Source organism: Scyliorhinus torazame, chromosome 3 (assembly GCF_047496885.1).
Source record: "Scyliorhinus torazame isolate Kashiwa2021f chromosome 3, sScyTor2.1, whole genome shotgun sequence".
Classification (NCBI taxonomy): Eukaryota; Metazoa; Chordata; class Chondrichthyes; order Carcharhiniformes; family Scyliorhinidae; genus Scyliorhinus; species Scyliorhinus torazame.
In genome coordinates this window covers 45,945,926-45,960,374 of record NC_092709.1, presented here as the reverse complement: position 1 = coordinate 45,960,374, position 14,449 = coordinate 45,945,926, and the positions used below count along the sequence as shown (strand labels likewise).

At 48.4% G+C, this 14,449-nt stretch overlaps 1 protein-coding gene across 3 annotated transcripts in view; it reads left to right on the top strand.

Annotated features, from left to right (window-relative positions):
• LOC140408432 (calnexin-like) overlaps positions 1–14,449 on the top strand; it is a 108,458-nt gene that overhangs the window by 14,747 nt on the left and 79,262 nt on the right. For all 3 annotated transcript variants that reach the window (XM_072495613.1, XM_072495612.1, XM_072495611.1), the window contains 3 exons: positions 6,332–6,503; positions 7,436–7,509; positions 7,672–7,730. In XM_072495613.1, the coding sequence (XP_072351714.1) occupies positions 6,345–6,503; positions 7,436–7,509; positions 7,672–7,730 (292 nt within the window). In that variant the 5' untranslated portion in view covers positions 6,332–6,344. The remainder of the gene's footprint in view (positions 1–6,331; positions 6,504–7,435; positions 7,510–7,671; positions 7,731–14,449) is intronic.

Here is a 14,449-nt window from a genome sequence, read left to right as displayed (position 1 = left end):
GTCTCTCTGTCGCGCGCGCGCTCTGTCTCTCTGTCGCGCGCTCTGTCTCTCTGTCGCGCGCGCGCTCTGTCTCTCTGTCGCGCGCGCGCTCTGTCTCTCTGTCGCGCGCGAGCGCTCTGTCTCTCTGTCGCGCGCGCGCTCTGTCTCTCTGTCGCGCGCGCGCTCTGTCTCTCTGTCGCGCGCGCGCTCTGTCTCTCTGTCGCGCGCGCGCTCTGTCTCTCTGTCGCGCGCAGCGCTCTGTCTTCTCTGTCGCGCGCGCGCTCTGTCTCTCTGTCGCGCGCGCGCGCTCTGTCTCTCTGTCGCGCGCGCGCGCCTCTGTCTCTCTGTCGCGCGCGCGCGCGCTCTGTCTCTCTGTCGCGCGCGCGCGCGCTCTGTCTCTCTGTCGCGCGCGCGCTCTGTCTCTCTGTCGCGCGCGCGCTCTGTCTCTCTGTCGCGCGCGCTCTGTCTCTCTGTCGCGCGCGCGCTCTGTCTCTCTGTCGCGCGCGCGCGCTCTGTCTCTGTCGCGCGCGCGCGCTCTGTCTCTCTGTCGCGCGCGCGCGCTCTGTCTCTCTGTCGCGCGCGGCGCGCGCTCTGTCTCTCTGTCGCGCGCGCGCTCTGTCTCTCTGTCGCGCGCGCGCTCTGTCTCTCTGTCGCGCGCGCGCTCTGTCTCTCTGTCGCGCGCGCCTCTGGTCTCTCTGTCGCGCGCGCGCGCGCTCTGTCTCTCTGTCGCGCGCGGCGCGCGCTCTGTCTCTCTGTCGCGCGCGCGCTCTGTCTCTCTGTCGCGCGCGCGCTCTGTCTCTGTCGCCTGCGCGCGCTCTGTCTCTCTGTCGCGCGCGCGCTCTGTCTCTCTGTCGCGCGCGCGCTCTGTCTCTCTGTCGCGCGCGCGCTCTGTCTCTCTGTCGCGCGCGCGCTCTGTCTCTCTGTCGCGCGCGCGCTCTGTCTCTCTGTCGCGCGCGCGCTCTGTCTCTCTGTCGCGCGCGCGCTCTGTCTCTCTGTCGCGCGCGCGCTCTGTCTCTCTGTCGCGCCCGCGCTCTGTCTCTCTGTCGCGCGCAGCGCTCTGTCTCTCTGTCGCGCGCGCGCTCTGTCTCTCTGTCGCGCGCGCGCTCTGTCTCTCTGTCGCGCGCGCGCTCTGTCTCTCTGTCGCGCGCGCGCTCTGTCTCTCTGTCGCGCGCGCTCTGTCTCTCTGTCGCGCGCGCTCTGTCTCTCTGTCGCAGCGCGCGCGCGCTCTGTCTCTCTGTCGCTCGCGCTCTGTCTCTCTGTCGCGCGCCGCGCGCGCTCGGTCTCTCTGTCGCGCGCTGCGCGCGCTCTGTCTCTCTGTCGCGCGCGGCGCGCGCGCTCTGTCTCTCTGTCGCGCGCGCGCGCTCTGTCTCTCTGTCGCGCGCGCGCGCGCTCTGTCTCTCTGTCGCGCGCGCGCGCGCTCTGTCTCTCTGTCGCGCGCCGCGCGCTCTGTCTCTCTGTCGCGCGCGCGCGCGCTCTGTCTCTCTGTCGCGCGCGCGCGCGCTCTGTCTCTCTGTCGCGCGCGCGCGCGCTCTGTCTCTCTGTCGCTCGCGCGCGCGCTCTGTCTCTCTGTCGGCTAGGCGCGCGCTCTGTCTCTCTGTCGCGCGCGCGCGCGCTCTGTCTCTCTGTCGCGCGCGCCGCGCTCTGTCTCTCTGTCGCGCGCGCGCGCGCTCTGTCTCTCTGTCGCGCGCTCGCGCGCTCTGTCTCTCTGTCGCGCGCGCGCTCTGTCTCTCTGTCGCGCGCGCGCTCTGTCTCTCTGTCGCGCGCGCGCTCTGTCTCTCTGTCGCTCGCGCTCTGTCCAGTTTTTTTTAATGTGTCCCGTACAAGTGTATACCACTGCCCCACTCTTCCGATGGTGCTATCTCACACTTTTCTACTCCCCCCTCCTCACACACCCTACTCCCCCCAATGCCCTCTCGGTGATCCTCAATGTGCTTGGCCCTTCCTTGCTCTACCGCTGTGTCTAGGTGTGTCCCCAGGATGTACATCAGAGTGGAGGCAGCCAGCTGCTGACCACAATGCCCCTGGTGAGCATCCTGTGTGGCTGGGGGACCCCAGCGCACTTAGTGGCACATGCACAGCCACGCCACCCTGTTCCAGGAGCTGACTTCATGACACAGCCTCATCAGAGGAGTGGAACTCAGGAGAGCTAGTGGCTACTGTTGCCACTCCATAGGATGGCTCCAGGTTGTCCACCATCTCCCCCTCCACCCAGTATAAGGCCCTGGAGTTCACCTCGGAACGGAGGGGCAACTAACTTAAGCCCTGGCTGGCCCTCGCGCTCCCCAATGTCTGCACCATGTCGGCCCCGAGGCAATGTTCCTCAGTGACTGGATACACTCTGCAGTATCATGGCAATGCCCACCTACAACTGGGACAAGCTTTGCAGCGCTTTGGCCATTCCCACCTGAGATCGGGACATGTTCCGCAGTACCTCATCAAAGTTTGCCTGATGTGGGGCAGCACGGTGGCGCAGTGGGTTAGCACTGCAGCTTCATGGCGCCGAGGTCCCAGGTTCGATCCCGGCTCTGGGTCACTGTCCGTGTGGAGTTTGTACATTCTCCCCGTGTTTGCGTGGGTTTCGCCCCCATAACCCAAAAGATGTGCAAGCTAAGTGGATTGGCCACGCTAAATTGCCCCTTAATTGGAAAAAAATGAATTGGATACTCTAAATTTTTTTTTGTTTTAAATCTTTGCCTGATGCTAATCCATCCTAGCAGTGTTGGCATCGGTGCCATGTATTACTGACGACATCGCCTGCGCCCGCAGCCTCTGGAACTCCTCCAATCGGCTATGGACCTGCTGGAGTATCACTGATGTCTCCTCTGAATGTCCCGGTCACACCCTAAAGTCTGCATCCGCTCCGGGTAAACCTGGTCCAGAGGCTTGCATCCGACTGGGACCCAGCAGACCTTTGACTGTAGTCTCACGTGGGCATGACTGCCTCCACTTGATGTATATGAGCAACTGAGGTGCTCACCAGAATGTGCCCCAGGAGCCTGACCACTCTCGTTACCCACCAAGGTGCATGCCTCTGCACTGGTGGAGGGTGGGGATGACCGCTGTGACGCATCGATGGTTCCATCCTCTGAGCTCTCTGAAGTGTTCTCATGGGAGGCAGGGTGGGGGACAACCCCGGGTGGGCCAGCACTGTCGGCTGGAGGTCCTGCTGGACAGTGTGCATGTGGTCAGTGGGGGGGGGGGGGGGGGGGGGGGGGGGGGGGATGATTCAATCCGTATGACATTAACAACTCCTGCTTGACAGGTCCTCCGAGTGGAGACGGTGGATCTTCACCTCTGTGGCGTGCACCGACCTGTGCCTTGCGTTGGTGCCCACTTGGTCCTCTGCCACCCCGACACCTCCAGGGCCCATTACTCGAAGGGGAGTACCGGTGAAGGGAGGGTTGGCGGGTGCCGGTGAAGGGAGGGTTAGGGGGTGTCCGGTGAAGGGAGGGGTGAGTGAAGGGAGGGTGGGTGAACTGACAAGTCCGGCCCGGTGTAGGTCATTTAACCTCTTGTGGCACTGGAGGGCGTCATCCTGGTCACGCTTCCAGAGTCGACGGCCGCTGCACTTCATCCCAGGCGGCACTGGCTGCCCTGTGGCTCACCTTCTGGGACCTTCAGGGGAACAGGCCCATAGCACATCTAGGAGCCTCTCCAGATCTGCGTCACCAAATCTTGGGGTCTGCCATCTCGGTGCCATGGCTGGGAGCTCAATGGGGTTGGCTGTGCAAGAGCTGATAAGTGCTGCTTGACCTTGTTGGCGGGGGGCTGGCGAGCACAGTCCCGACAAAACGGCTGGCAAGCTTTTTTTGCTACGTGAAGCCTGTGGGGCTTCGTTAAGTGAACCAATTAATATTATGTTGTGCTGCCGGCCACACTGAGCCAAGTGCCGGGAAGCTCTTAGCAGTTCCCACTCACTACACCGTAGAAATCTTTCTGGAGAATCACGCCCAAAGGAAAAAAGCTTAGAATGGGTGCGGATTAGTGGCAAGCCAGAGGATTGGGATGCCTTTTTCAGCAAGCCAGAGGATTGGGGTGCCTTTATAAGCAAACAAGAGGACAACTAAAAAAGCAATAAGGGGGAGAAGATGAAATGCGAGTGTAAACTAGCTATTAATATAAAAGAAGATTGCAAGAGTTTTTTTTCGATTATATAAAAGTTAAGGGAGAGGCAAGAATGGACATTGGACCACTGGAGAAGTAGTAATAGGGGACAAAGAAATGGGGCAGAGGAACTGAATAGGTGCTTTGCATCACTCTTTGGAGGCCAAATCGCCTGAACAGCACGTCCTTTGGGACTTATGGCATCCGGCCACTGCATAATTTACTTGCAGATGTTCCTGACAATCCATACTCTTCTGCACTCTTCGTTTGGGGAGAATGTATTGTATTCTAGCATGTAGGATGTATGGGTAAACCTTCATTACATTTTGTTTATAGTATTTGTATTCCAAATTTTCAACATTTTACAATAAAAATAAACACACCGCCTGCACGCGTACGCGGCCTGCCAATGAAAGAGGAAAATTATCCCACCTCAACAAATCGATGTTCGTCCTCCCAACCAAACTAGAGAAATGTAACTTCCGAAGACCTCTCCAGTCAGGAGCCACATTCGCCTCTCGATACCTAAAATGAGACGCTGCCACGCAGAATGGCAACTCCCCTATCCCAACTCTCGACCCTGGAGAAGAAACCACAAAATACCCTCTTCCACAAATTCAGCTTATACCGCGAAAACATCCCAAATCACCTTTGAAACAAACCCATTATGTCCACCACTGAGGAGCCTGGCTCCAAAATGTATAACAGCAAATCATCTGTGTGCAAGGACACCCTATGCTCCATGCACCCCCCATCCCCTTCCACAACTCCGAGCTCCTCAGCGCAATGGCCGAGGGCTCAATTGCCAACATAAAGGGAATGGGGGACATGGGGCATGCCTGCTTCATTACCCGGTGCAATGAAAAATACCCTGAATTCATATCATTCATGTGCATTCTCGCCATCAGCTCCTTGTACATCAACTTCACCCATGCCACAAACTTAGGCCCAATCCCAAACTGATCTTAACACTACAATCAGATAACTCCAACTCACCTGATCAAGCGCCTTCTCAGCATCTAATGCCACCTCCAATTCCCCTCTGCCGGAGAAAACACCATGTTCAGCACCTGCCTGCCACGCATTCGATGACCACTGTCTGGCCCATAACAAACCCTGCCTGATCCTCGGAAGGCACACCTCCAACCTTGACACCAGCACCGTGCCAATATCTTGGCGTCCACATTCCGTAGAGATATGGGCCTATATAAACCCACATTCACCGGGTCCTTGTCCTTCTTTAGCAACAACGAGATAGACCCCCCATCGCGTCCACGGACATTTCCACTAGCAATGCCAGCAGCTTATCCTTCAATTTCTTGTACAATTCCACCGCAAATCCATCCGGCCACGCTGCCTTCCCTGTCTGTATCTTCCCAATTGCCGTCTTGCATTATGATTTGTAGTTGATGCATGTTATTTTTTAACTTGGTGACACTTTTTTCATAGCATCCAATACTGTAAAATAGTTTAAAACCTTGTTACGCCATTCTTGTATTCTTGCTTATTTGTAATATTGAAAATGTAGCATAACCTGAGAATCCTTTCTGAAAAATTGTGCTTCATAACATTATAGCTGATTTTGGCAACTCAGATGTTTGGGGGAGGGAGGAGAAAGACTGAAAAGTAAATGTTCCACTGCTCTTGGAGTGGCAGGTTAGCATATTATTCAAAACCTTTTTATATAATTTATCAAGCTATGGTGGAAAATGCAGTATTAAAATAAGAACTGTATTGCAATGCCTCTTTTAACCTGTGCTATAATTGACTCTGTCCTCTGTTGAGTTGTAAAACTGTTGCCTTACCAGACTGATCAGGGATAACACAGCTGCATGCTTGCTATGTTATCTAGTTTGCGTACTGATTTTTAAAAAACTTTTTTGCTTGGAGTGTTTCATTAGACTACACATTTCCTTTTGGACCTGTTCCATTTCAGCATTGGTACAATAGTAAAGTAATTCCAGCTAGCTATACAGACTGCCCAGGAAGGTCCTAAATTCAACCCTGGTCTGCATTGGATTATTTAATCTTCGGTATTGATAGTTGGGTGTAGAGCAAATCGTGTTCAATTCTCAATTTTCCCCACACTCCCTTTATAGTTGAATAGCCTACTCTGCTACTCAAACTTGAATAAGAGAGGGATCTATAAAGGACTTGGTGCTTTCTGGAGAAGAGGGAATAAATTGGTGCAATTCTCTAAGCAAACATATGTATGTGATGGTGATTTAGTCCTGTATCTTTCACACAGGTAAGCAACCAATATGAGGCTGAAATGGGAACCGTTTTTTCTTGGACTTTTGCTCATAATAGCAATAGTCTGGGCTGAAGATGATGATGATGAAGCAGATGTGGATGCCTTGGAGATGAAAGAAACCAACACTGGCAGTCAAACTACCAAGGATAGTAAATCTATGGTTCAGGTGAAGGTTTACTTTGAATACTTCACTGAATGTGATATTTTAATACTGCTTGTATTTAAGGGAGAGGAGAATGAAGAATATATTTGGTGGAGTTGCAGTTATTAAAATTAAGCCCTGTTTTTGAATTCAAAATTTCTGCCCTTCCTAATATCCAGACAACTTGGATGAAAGAAATCTGAGAATATTGGGCTAGCGGAAACTCTGGTGAATTAAACAGTTTTATATTTTCATTCTTGCATTTATCATGAGGATGGTTGACTGTGCAGAGGAATGAGGGTATTTCCCTATTGAGCATGCTTTAGCTTGGAGCAAGTTGGGCATTGCTTGGTAAAATGCAGAATGGCCCAACAGTAAGCCTCCGATAAAATCCTCAACTGTTAAGTTTCAGTTTTTCGTATCTTTAATGATCTCCGTGCGTCAATACATTTAGTGCAGTGGTAAGTCTATTGCAACCTGAATTAATGGTGGCCAGACTCGTACGGGATTTTTTTCAGCTGGTAGAAAGAAAGGTTTTGCATCCCATCAGTCTGGGCTAGCTTCCATCATCTCAAAAGGTTAAAAATCTGTTTGAACCTTTTGCCACTTATTCAAATCCTCTGTCTGACATCTCTTTCACAATGAAACCAATGTTTATGTTTATAGCATACAAATGTCAGTCATTAGTTCTATTTAGGATGAGTGTTAAGATTCAGGCAGTAAATGCATAATCTGGATCCAGCTTTTTAAGTCCACTTTCTGGTGAATTAAACATGAAATGAACTATTTTTAAAAACATATTACTTTCTGAATTGTTATGATTAGAAATTAGAAAATGCAATGATCAAACTTGACCTTTAAGGAAAGCATATTTCTAATATAAACAATTTTTTGTCCCTATAAATAAAGATTTTGTTTATTATATACAAGTTACTGAAATTTGCCTAAACTTGCAGGTAACATACAAGACACCAGTGCCCATTAAAGAGGTATATTTTGCTGATGCATTTGATCGTGGAAATTTAGATGGGTAAGGAGATCATTTTTGCTGCAGGATTACTGAGCAAGATGTAATTAATTTAAAGACATTTTTATCGTTATTTTGGCTAAGGTTGTTCCGTGATATTAGCATTGAATAAGACATCGTCATGGTCCAAATTATACTAAATGTTTTTCCCTTTCTCTTTAAAAGATGGGTTTTGTCCAAGACCAAGAAAGATGAAGCGGATGAAGATATTGCAAAATATGATGGTAAGAATTATTTAAACTGTAGTTTTTATTTTATCAATTCATGTAACTTATTATGAGTAATCATATTTTATCAATTCATGTAGCTGTTATTATGAGTAGTCATGAAATTCTATGTCCTGTCACTTTAAATTGTTTACTACTAATTGTTGAAACTATTGGAACATGGCTTGAACAGAGCTTGGCTCATCCAAAATTGGGAGCCAAGAGCTAACTACATTAACTGCTGGACAAATTTTTCCTTAAGTTGTCAAGGAGAGAACCGTGTATAATTCAGGCCTAATATTTGAACTAATCCTATCTTACATTGATTACTTGGAGTGATGGAAGCATTGGTCAGTGCATTGTAACTGGGACTATTGTATAGTACAGTGTTTTTCAAACTTCTTTTCTCGAGACCCACTTTTACAAACTGGATGACCTCCATGACCCACTACGACCGATCTTCTCGACAAACGCCACGCTTATCTTTAATGCAAAAGGGGGGGCTGCTTGACCCTCAACGATCTCCCTTGAATCAGATTCAAAGGCAGAAAGGGTAATGCATATTTGTGCCATCTTCATCTTTGTGAAATGGAAAATCCAACCTCTCATGTAGGTTGTCATGAAGGGCAATAGCAACAAAATGCTAGTTTTACTCCGCACTGGATACTTCTGAGATATACTATTCCAGCTGACAGCTTCATGGGGGTTTTTGGCATATTTTTAATGTGGTATCACAGGTCAGGCACATCAATAGACTTTTAATTTGGAGTCAGCTGAAGTTAATAACTGATTCAGGGGTCTCAACCTCAAAAGGAAGTTCGCACCAACCACTTCTCTTTCAAAATCGGAAACATATCTCATTTGCCAGCACTTGCCTGCATATACCAGACATGGGCTCTGCATCCTGATTTGCATTGGCACAATTGACAAAACCATACCTCAAGAAATCATCTTTTATATATTGCTTTGTTCCAGAGTTAAATTTCTTCTTTCTAGGCTGTTAACCAAGACCCTGGAGTTTGCAAGGGTCAATACTGGCACTGCTCTGTCCTGCCCTGGACTCTCCTGAGCATCTCTCTCCAGCAGATTCTGCTGTGAGACCCTGTCCAGTAGGTACACTATCTATTTGTGTCTCTGGCCGTCTCTTATTTGGAAGAGAACAATCCATCTTCACAGTTCTCGTGTCTTGCTTGCCAGCACCTAGAAAATGGTAGCAACTCTCTGTTGTGTTCGGTGTTTGATGTCTAGTAAGCAATGTACCAAACGACTGGAGTCTTGTCCAGGATCTTTATTGAATCTCGTATGGTAAGATAGTGATCTGACTCAGAGCAAGTTATCATGGAGTTTCTTTGTACTCCTCTGGAACTACCCTAGGCACGACCGACTGTCCACTTGTACATCTTATAACCACCTGCCTGTGACCAGATGTGCCCCCATTATATTGATCACTGTCTTGAGACCGCAAGGTGTGTCTGTAGTGCTACTTGCTGGTTGGAGGTTGTACCACCAGCCATCTGTGATATTGCGTACAGGCATTTTGCCACATCCCCCTTCCTCCTACAACCGCCATTGCTATTTTAACTTTATACATTCAAGATGTGTCTAACAGTGTGAATATGTTTAACTAGGGTGTCCATAAATATGATATGCCTGGCCAGTGTCCGTCTCGTTCGAACAGGTCATTGTGCATCCCTCACGGGATCATCTATGTGATCATTTGGACTTTTGCCACCCCTTTCAAAGACTGGCCTCTTACTGCCGGCCTCTTACTTTGTCTCCTCTTTGCTCTGTGCCTTTGGAAGGCATGCATTCATGATTGCCAGGCTTACAAGACCAGCTTCTTTCTTTTCCTCTTCTTGCCACAACACTGTTTGCTGCTTCTTTTTGGTTCTGGTTGGCCAGTCATGACCTCATCTTCTCCTTTTTTACCTTTGTCAGTGGATTGAGCTAGCTCTCCCAGTCTTCCCCTCTTTCTTCTTCTTGTTCTGACAATGGCTTGACAAAGTCAAGTCTTTTGTGTTTGTGTTTAGGCTTGGCAGCCTCTAGTTCGGTGCTGGTCTTCACCCTGTGCTCTGAGGTCTGCGGAGTTTCAGGTGGATCCTGAGGGGCCGATGCGTCATCACCAGGTTTTGTGACCATGCCCACTTCTGCGGCCTCACGGGATGTTGAAGTGCCTTGCTTTCTTGTGCCTTGGTGGAGGCTAGCACTACGGCAACGGGTGTCGCCCTCTTCTTGGCTCGCTGGAGCATCACTCAATTACTCTTCTTCACTAGAGATTACGATGCCCTCTGGTCGTGATGATCCAGGCGTTGGGTCATCATGGTCTAGTTCAAGAATGTATGAGTGATCCGTTGAGCTGCATAGTGAGATTGTCATCAGTTCCTCTGCTGTTTCACTCTTGAGTTGTCAATCTCTTCCACATCAGAGTTCCTAACATTGTATTCATCATCGATGTCTTTCCATTCATCCTCCGTGTTCCCGATGATCTGGGAGTCGACTACAAGAATTGTTTCAAAGGGCTGGAACGAGTCACCAAGTCCCTCTGGAGCAAGCTTCTTTAATGTTGGGACAATATCTTCTGTTTCAAACTTGGGTCAGTGGGTGGTCCTCCGTGGTATTAGCAGCTTCGATTTCAGTTTTGAGTGCGCCATCTTCTCCGTGTCCAGCACGGTCTGGGCATCACCCGTGACCACCTCGTCATTCCGTCAAAACCACCGGAGTAGTGCTTCTTGAGCCTTTTCATTGAGCCCATCTTTGCTCCTGCGAAAAAGATCTACAAGCAGTTCAGAGTAGTCTTCATCTGTCTCGCCTTTCATGCCATTGCTTTCTGCATCTTCTTTGAAATCTTCAGACATATATTCCTAATATTTTGAGTAGAGTGTACTGATTTGCTGTGCAGCAAACTCGCTCGCCTGGCAAATCTTTATTGCTTGTTCCAGTACCAAATCTTCCCCCGCAACAACTTTTCCTGAAGCTTATCATTAGCTACACCAAAGAAAATGTTGTCGCAGATGAGCAAGGATTTCAGGCTACTGCACCGGGCTTCACCTGGAATGTGGGGTGGCCCGCGATCGGTGCCCACCGATCGTCGGGCCGTCCTCTCTGAAGGAGGACCTCCTTCCTTCCGCGGCCCCGCAAGATCTGTCCCCCATCTTCTTGCGGGGTGGACTTGGAGAGGACGGCAACCACGCATGCGCGGTCATCTATGCGGCGCCGCGTTTACGCGGGCGACAAGGCCTGCCGCATGTAGATGACGTGGCCCCGATACTGGCCCATTGTCAGGGCCTGAATCGGTCGGGACCGGGGCCGTTCCGCGCCGTCGTGAACCTGGACGGCGTTCACGACGGCGCGGCCACTTCGGCGTGGGAGTGGAGAATCCCGCCCAAGGTGTTCTCCGAGCATTAAAAGTATCTATAGTGATGCTGAGGTTAGTAAGTGGCACTTGCACGATGTTTTTTTTAAAGATTGCATTTTAAATTGATAATGAAAATAACCTGTCAGCCTTTGCTTAGTTGGTAGCACTCTTGCCTCTACGGTCACAAGATTTTGGGTTCCAGTACCACTCCAGGGCTTGAACACAAAACTCTTAAGGCTGTCACTCCAGTGTCACACTGAGGTAGTGCTGCAGTATCAACTGTGCAGTGTTTCAGATGAGACCTCGGAAACCTGAGACCACATCTACCTGCTTGGATGGATGTAAAAGATCTGGGTACTATTTTGAAGTAGAGCAGGAGATTTTCGTGTTGTCCTATCCCTCAATCAGTGTCATAAAAACAGGTTTACTGGTGATTATCATATTGCTGTTTCTGGAAATTTGCTGTGCATGTACTGGCTGCCATGTGTCCTGTATTACAACAGTGACTATACTTCAGTTGTACTTCATTGGCTCTAAATTGTTTTGAGCCATCTGGTGGTTGTGAAAAAATCCAAATCTCTTGTAGTACCAGCTGTTTTAGTGTCTTAGAACAGGACCATAGAAAATGAGAACAGGAGTAGAACCAGCTGTTTTAGTGTCTCAGAATTGGAACGTAGGAAATAAGAACAGAAGTAGATTACTTGGCCTCTGGAGCCTGCTCTTCCATTCAACTAGTTCATGGCTGATCAATCTACCTCCACACCATTTTCCCATACTATCCCATTTCTCTTATGTATTTAATAACAAGAAATCGATGCGTCTCTTGTCTTCAACATACTCACTGATTGAGCCTCTACCCTTTGGGTAGAGAATTCTAAATATGAAATGCTTAAGTTCTCTGGCTCTCTTGGAAGATATGAAGACCTGGGAATAGAAGAGAAAACAGTTTATAATGAACAGATACTGGCTGGCATAATTAACGAATATTTGGAGACCTGTCTCTTGGCTTTTTCCAGCCCATGGGCAGCACGGTAGCATTGTGGATAGCACAATTGCTTCACAGCTCCAGGGTCCCAGGTTCGATTCCGGCTTGGGTCACTGTCTGTGCGGAGTCTGCACATCCTCCCCGTGTGTGCGTGGGTTTCCTCCGGGTGTTCCGGTTTCCTCCCACAGTCCAAAGATGTGCAGGTTAGGTGGATTGGCCATGATAAATTGCCCTTGGTGTCCAAAATTGCCCTTAGTGTTGGGTGGGGTTACTGGGTTATGGGGATAGGGTGGAGATGTTGACCTTGGGTAGGGTGCTTTTTACAAGAGCCGGTGCAGACTCGATGGGCCGAATGGCCTCCTTCTGCACTGTAAATTCTATGAAACCTAAAACAAAGGAATACAATAATTTCCAAATAAAAATACACATGTTGCTGCGTAGTACTCTAGTATCTAAAAGTATTTTCTATCTATCTTAAAACATCTGATCTCATGACCAGGCTACAATTTTTCTTTATTTAACCTTGAGACTTAATTTGTTCCACAAACCGTACACTGCTCAGTGTTTTTTGTGGAATGTCTAAAGCTCTTGGAGGGTTTGGCAGGGTAGATATTGAGAGGCTATTTTCCCTGATTGAAGAGAATGTGGGATCTTGGCTTCTGGATAAGAATTTGGCCAATTAGGGCTGGTATAAGGAGAAACCGCTTCACAAGGAGCCTTGTGTATCTTTGAAATTCTCTATCTGGGACTAGATGTTCAGTTAATGGGGAGTATGCTTAAGACTGAGGTTAATAGATGTGAGCAATTATGATGGGAAAGTTTAGCTATAATCCTATTAAATGATGGAATAGACTTGATTCTCCCTATAGCTTACACCTGTTCATATTATGGAGGGAACAGTCTTCATATATTATCTATTTTTAACTTTATAATTGTTTTATGGTATAAATGAAGATTACTATTAAAAATTAAATGTAAAATTGCTTTTGTTTTGATCATCCATGTGGTTTTGACGAACAGTGGTGGTTTTGAGTATCTGAAACTGCAGTTAATAATATTAAAAGAATAAAACGTAGTTTTTAAATGAAGTACATTGTTCGTTCAGAGAGTTTATATTGTATATTGACGGACTTTTGACACCAGAAAGTGAGGCTGGGGAATTGATGGAAACAAAGAAACGGCAGAGTGAATTGAACTGGTATTTTGCATCAGTCTTCACTTATAGAGGATACAAGTAACAGCCCAGAAGCAGCTATAAATCAGGAAATGGAAAAGGGAGGAATTGAGGAAAATTACAATCACCAGAGAAATGGTACTGAGTAAGTGCCTGGTCCTGATGGACTTCATCCTAGGGTCTTAAAATCAGTGATTCGTGAAATAGTTGATGCATTGGTTTTAATTTTTCAAAGCTCTCTAGATTCAGGGAAAGGCCTGCATGATTGGAAGTTAGTGGCCATGATCTTCCAGGCCCGTTTGTGGCAGATGCAAAAATAGGGGCTGTTTAGCACAGGGCTAAATCGCTGGCTTTGAAAGCAGACCAAGGCAGGCCAGCAGCACGGTTTGATTCCCGTAACAGCCTCCCCGAACAGGCGCCGGAATGTGGCGACTAGGGGCTTTTCACAGTAACTTCATTTGAAGCCTACTTGTGACAATAAGCGATTTTCATTTCAAATCCCATTATGGCTGCTAACTCTTGCGAGAGGGCCCTAACTGGATTTGCGCTGGAGAAATTTCAGAATGAGACCTTCCCTACCCCCACAGGTGAGTAAACCATATTCACACACACTGGGGTCATGAGTCTGATTACCATCCATTTGAATAAATTTAAATATGCCTAAATAACGTAACGGGCCCCAGCCGGCCTGGCATCACGCAGGCGGGAATCACTACTGTTCTCCAGGAGTCGAGATTATCACACCGGGGGCACGGAGGCCAGTTTAGCTCCCGGGTGGTGAAGGACATGATGGGGCAGTGCCCTGGGAATGCTAACTTGGCACTGCCAGTTTTCAGTCAGAATCTGACACTTGCCATTTTGGGGGAAAATTCCACCCAATAAATATAACTCCATATTTCAAAACGGGAGGTAGACAAAAAGTGGGAAGCTACAGGCTACCTAACTTAATATGTCATAGGGAAAATGTTGGAAGCTATTTTTAAAGAAGTTATAGCAGGACACTTGGATGAATCGCACTAGATTGAAGGGATGGTTGCGAAATTTGCTGGTGACTCAAAGAATGGTAGAGAGGAGAGGGGCATGAGGAAACTACAGAGAAAATACAGATTGGTTGGGTGATTGGGCAAAGATCTGGCAAATGGAGTACAATGTTGGAAAATAAAATTGCCCTGTTGGCAGGACAAGTTTTTAAAAAAAAGTTTATGAGAGATCACTGAGCTCTG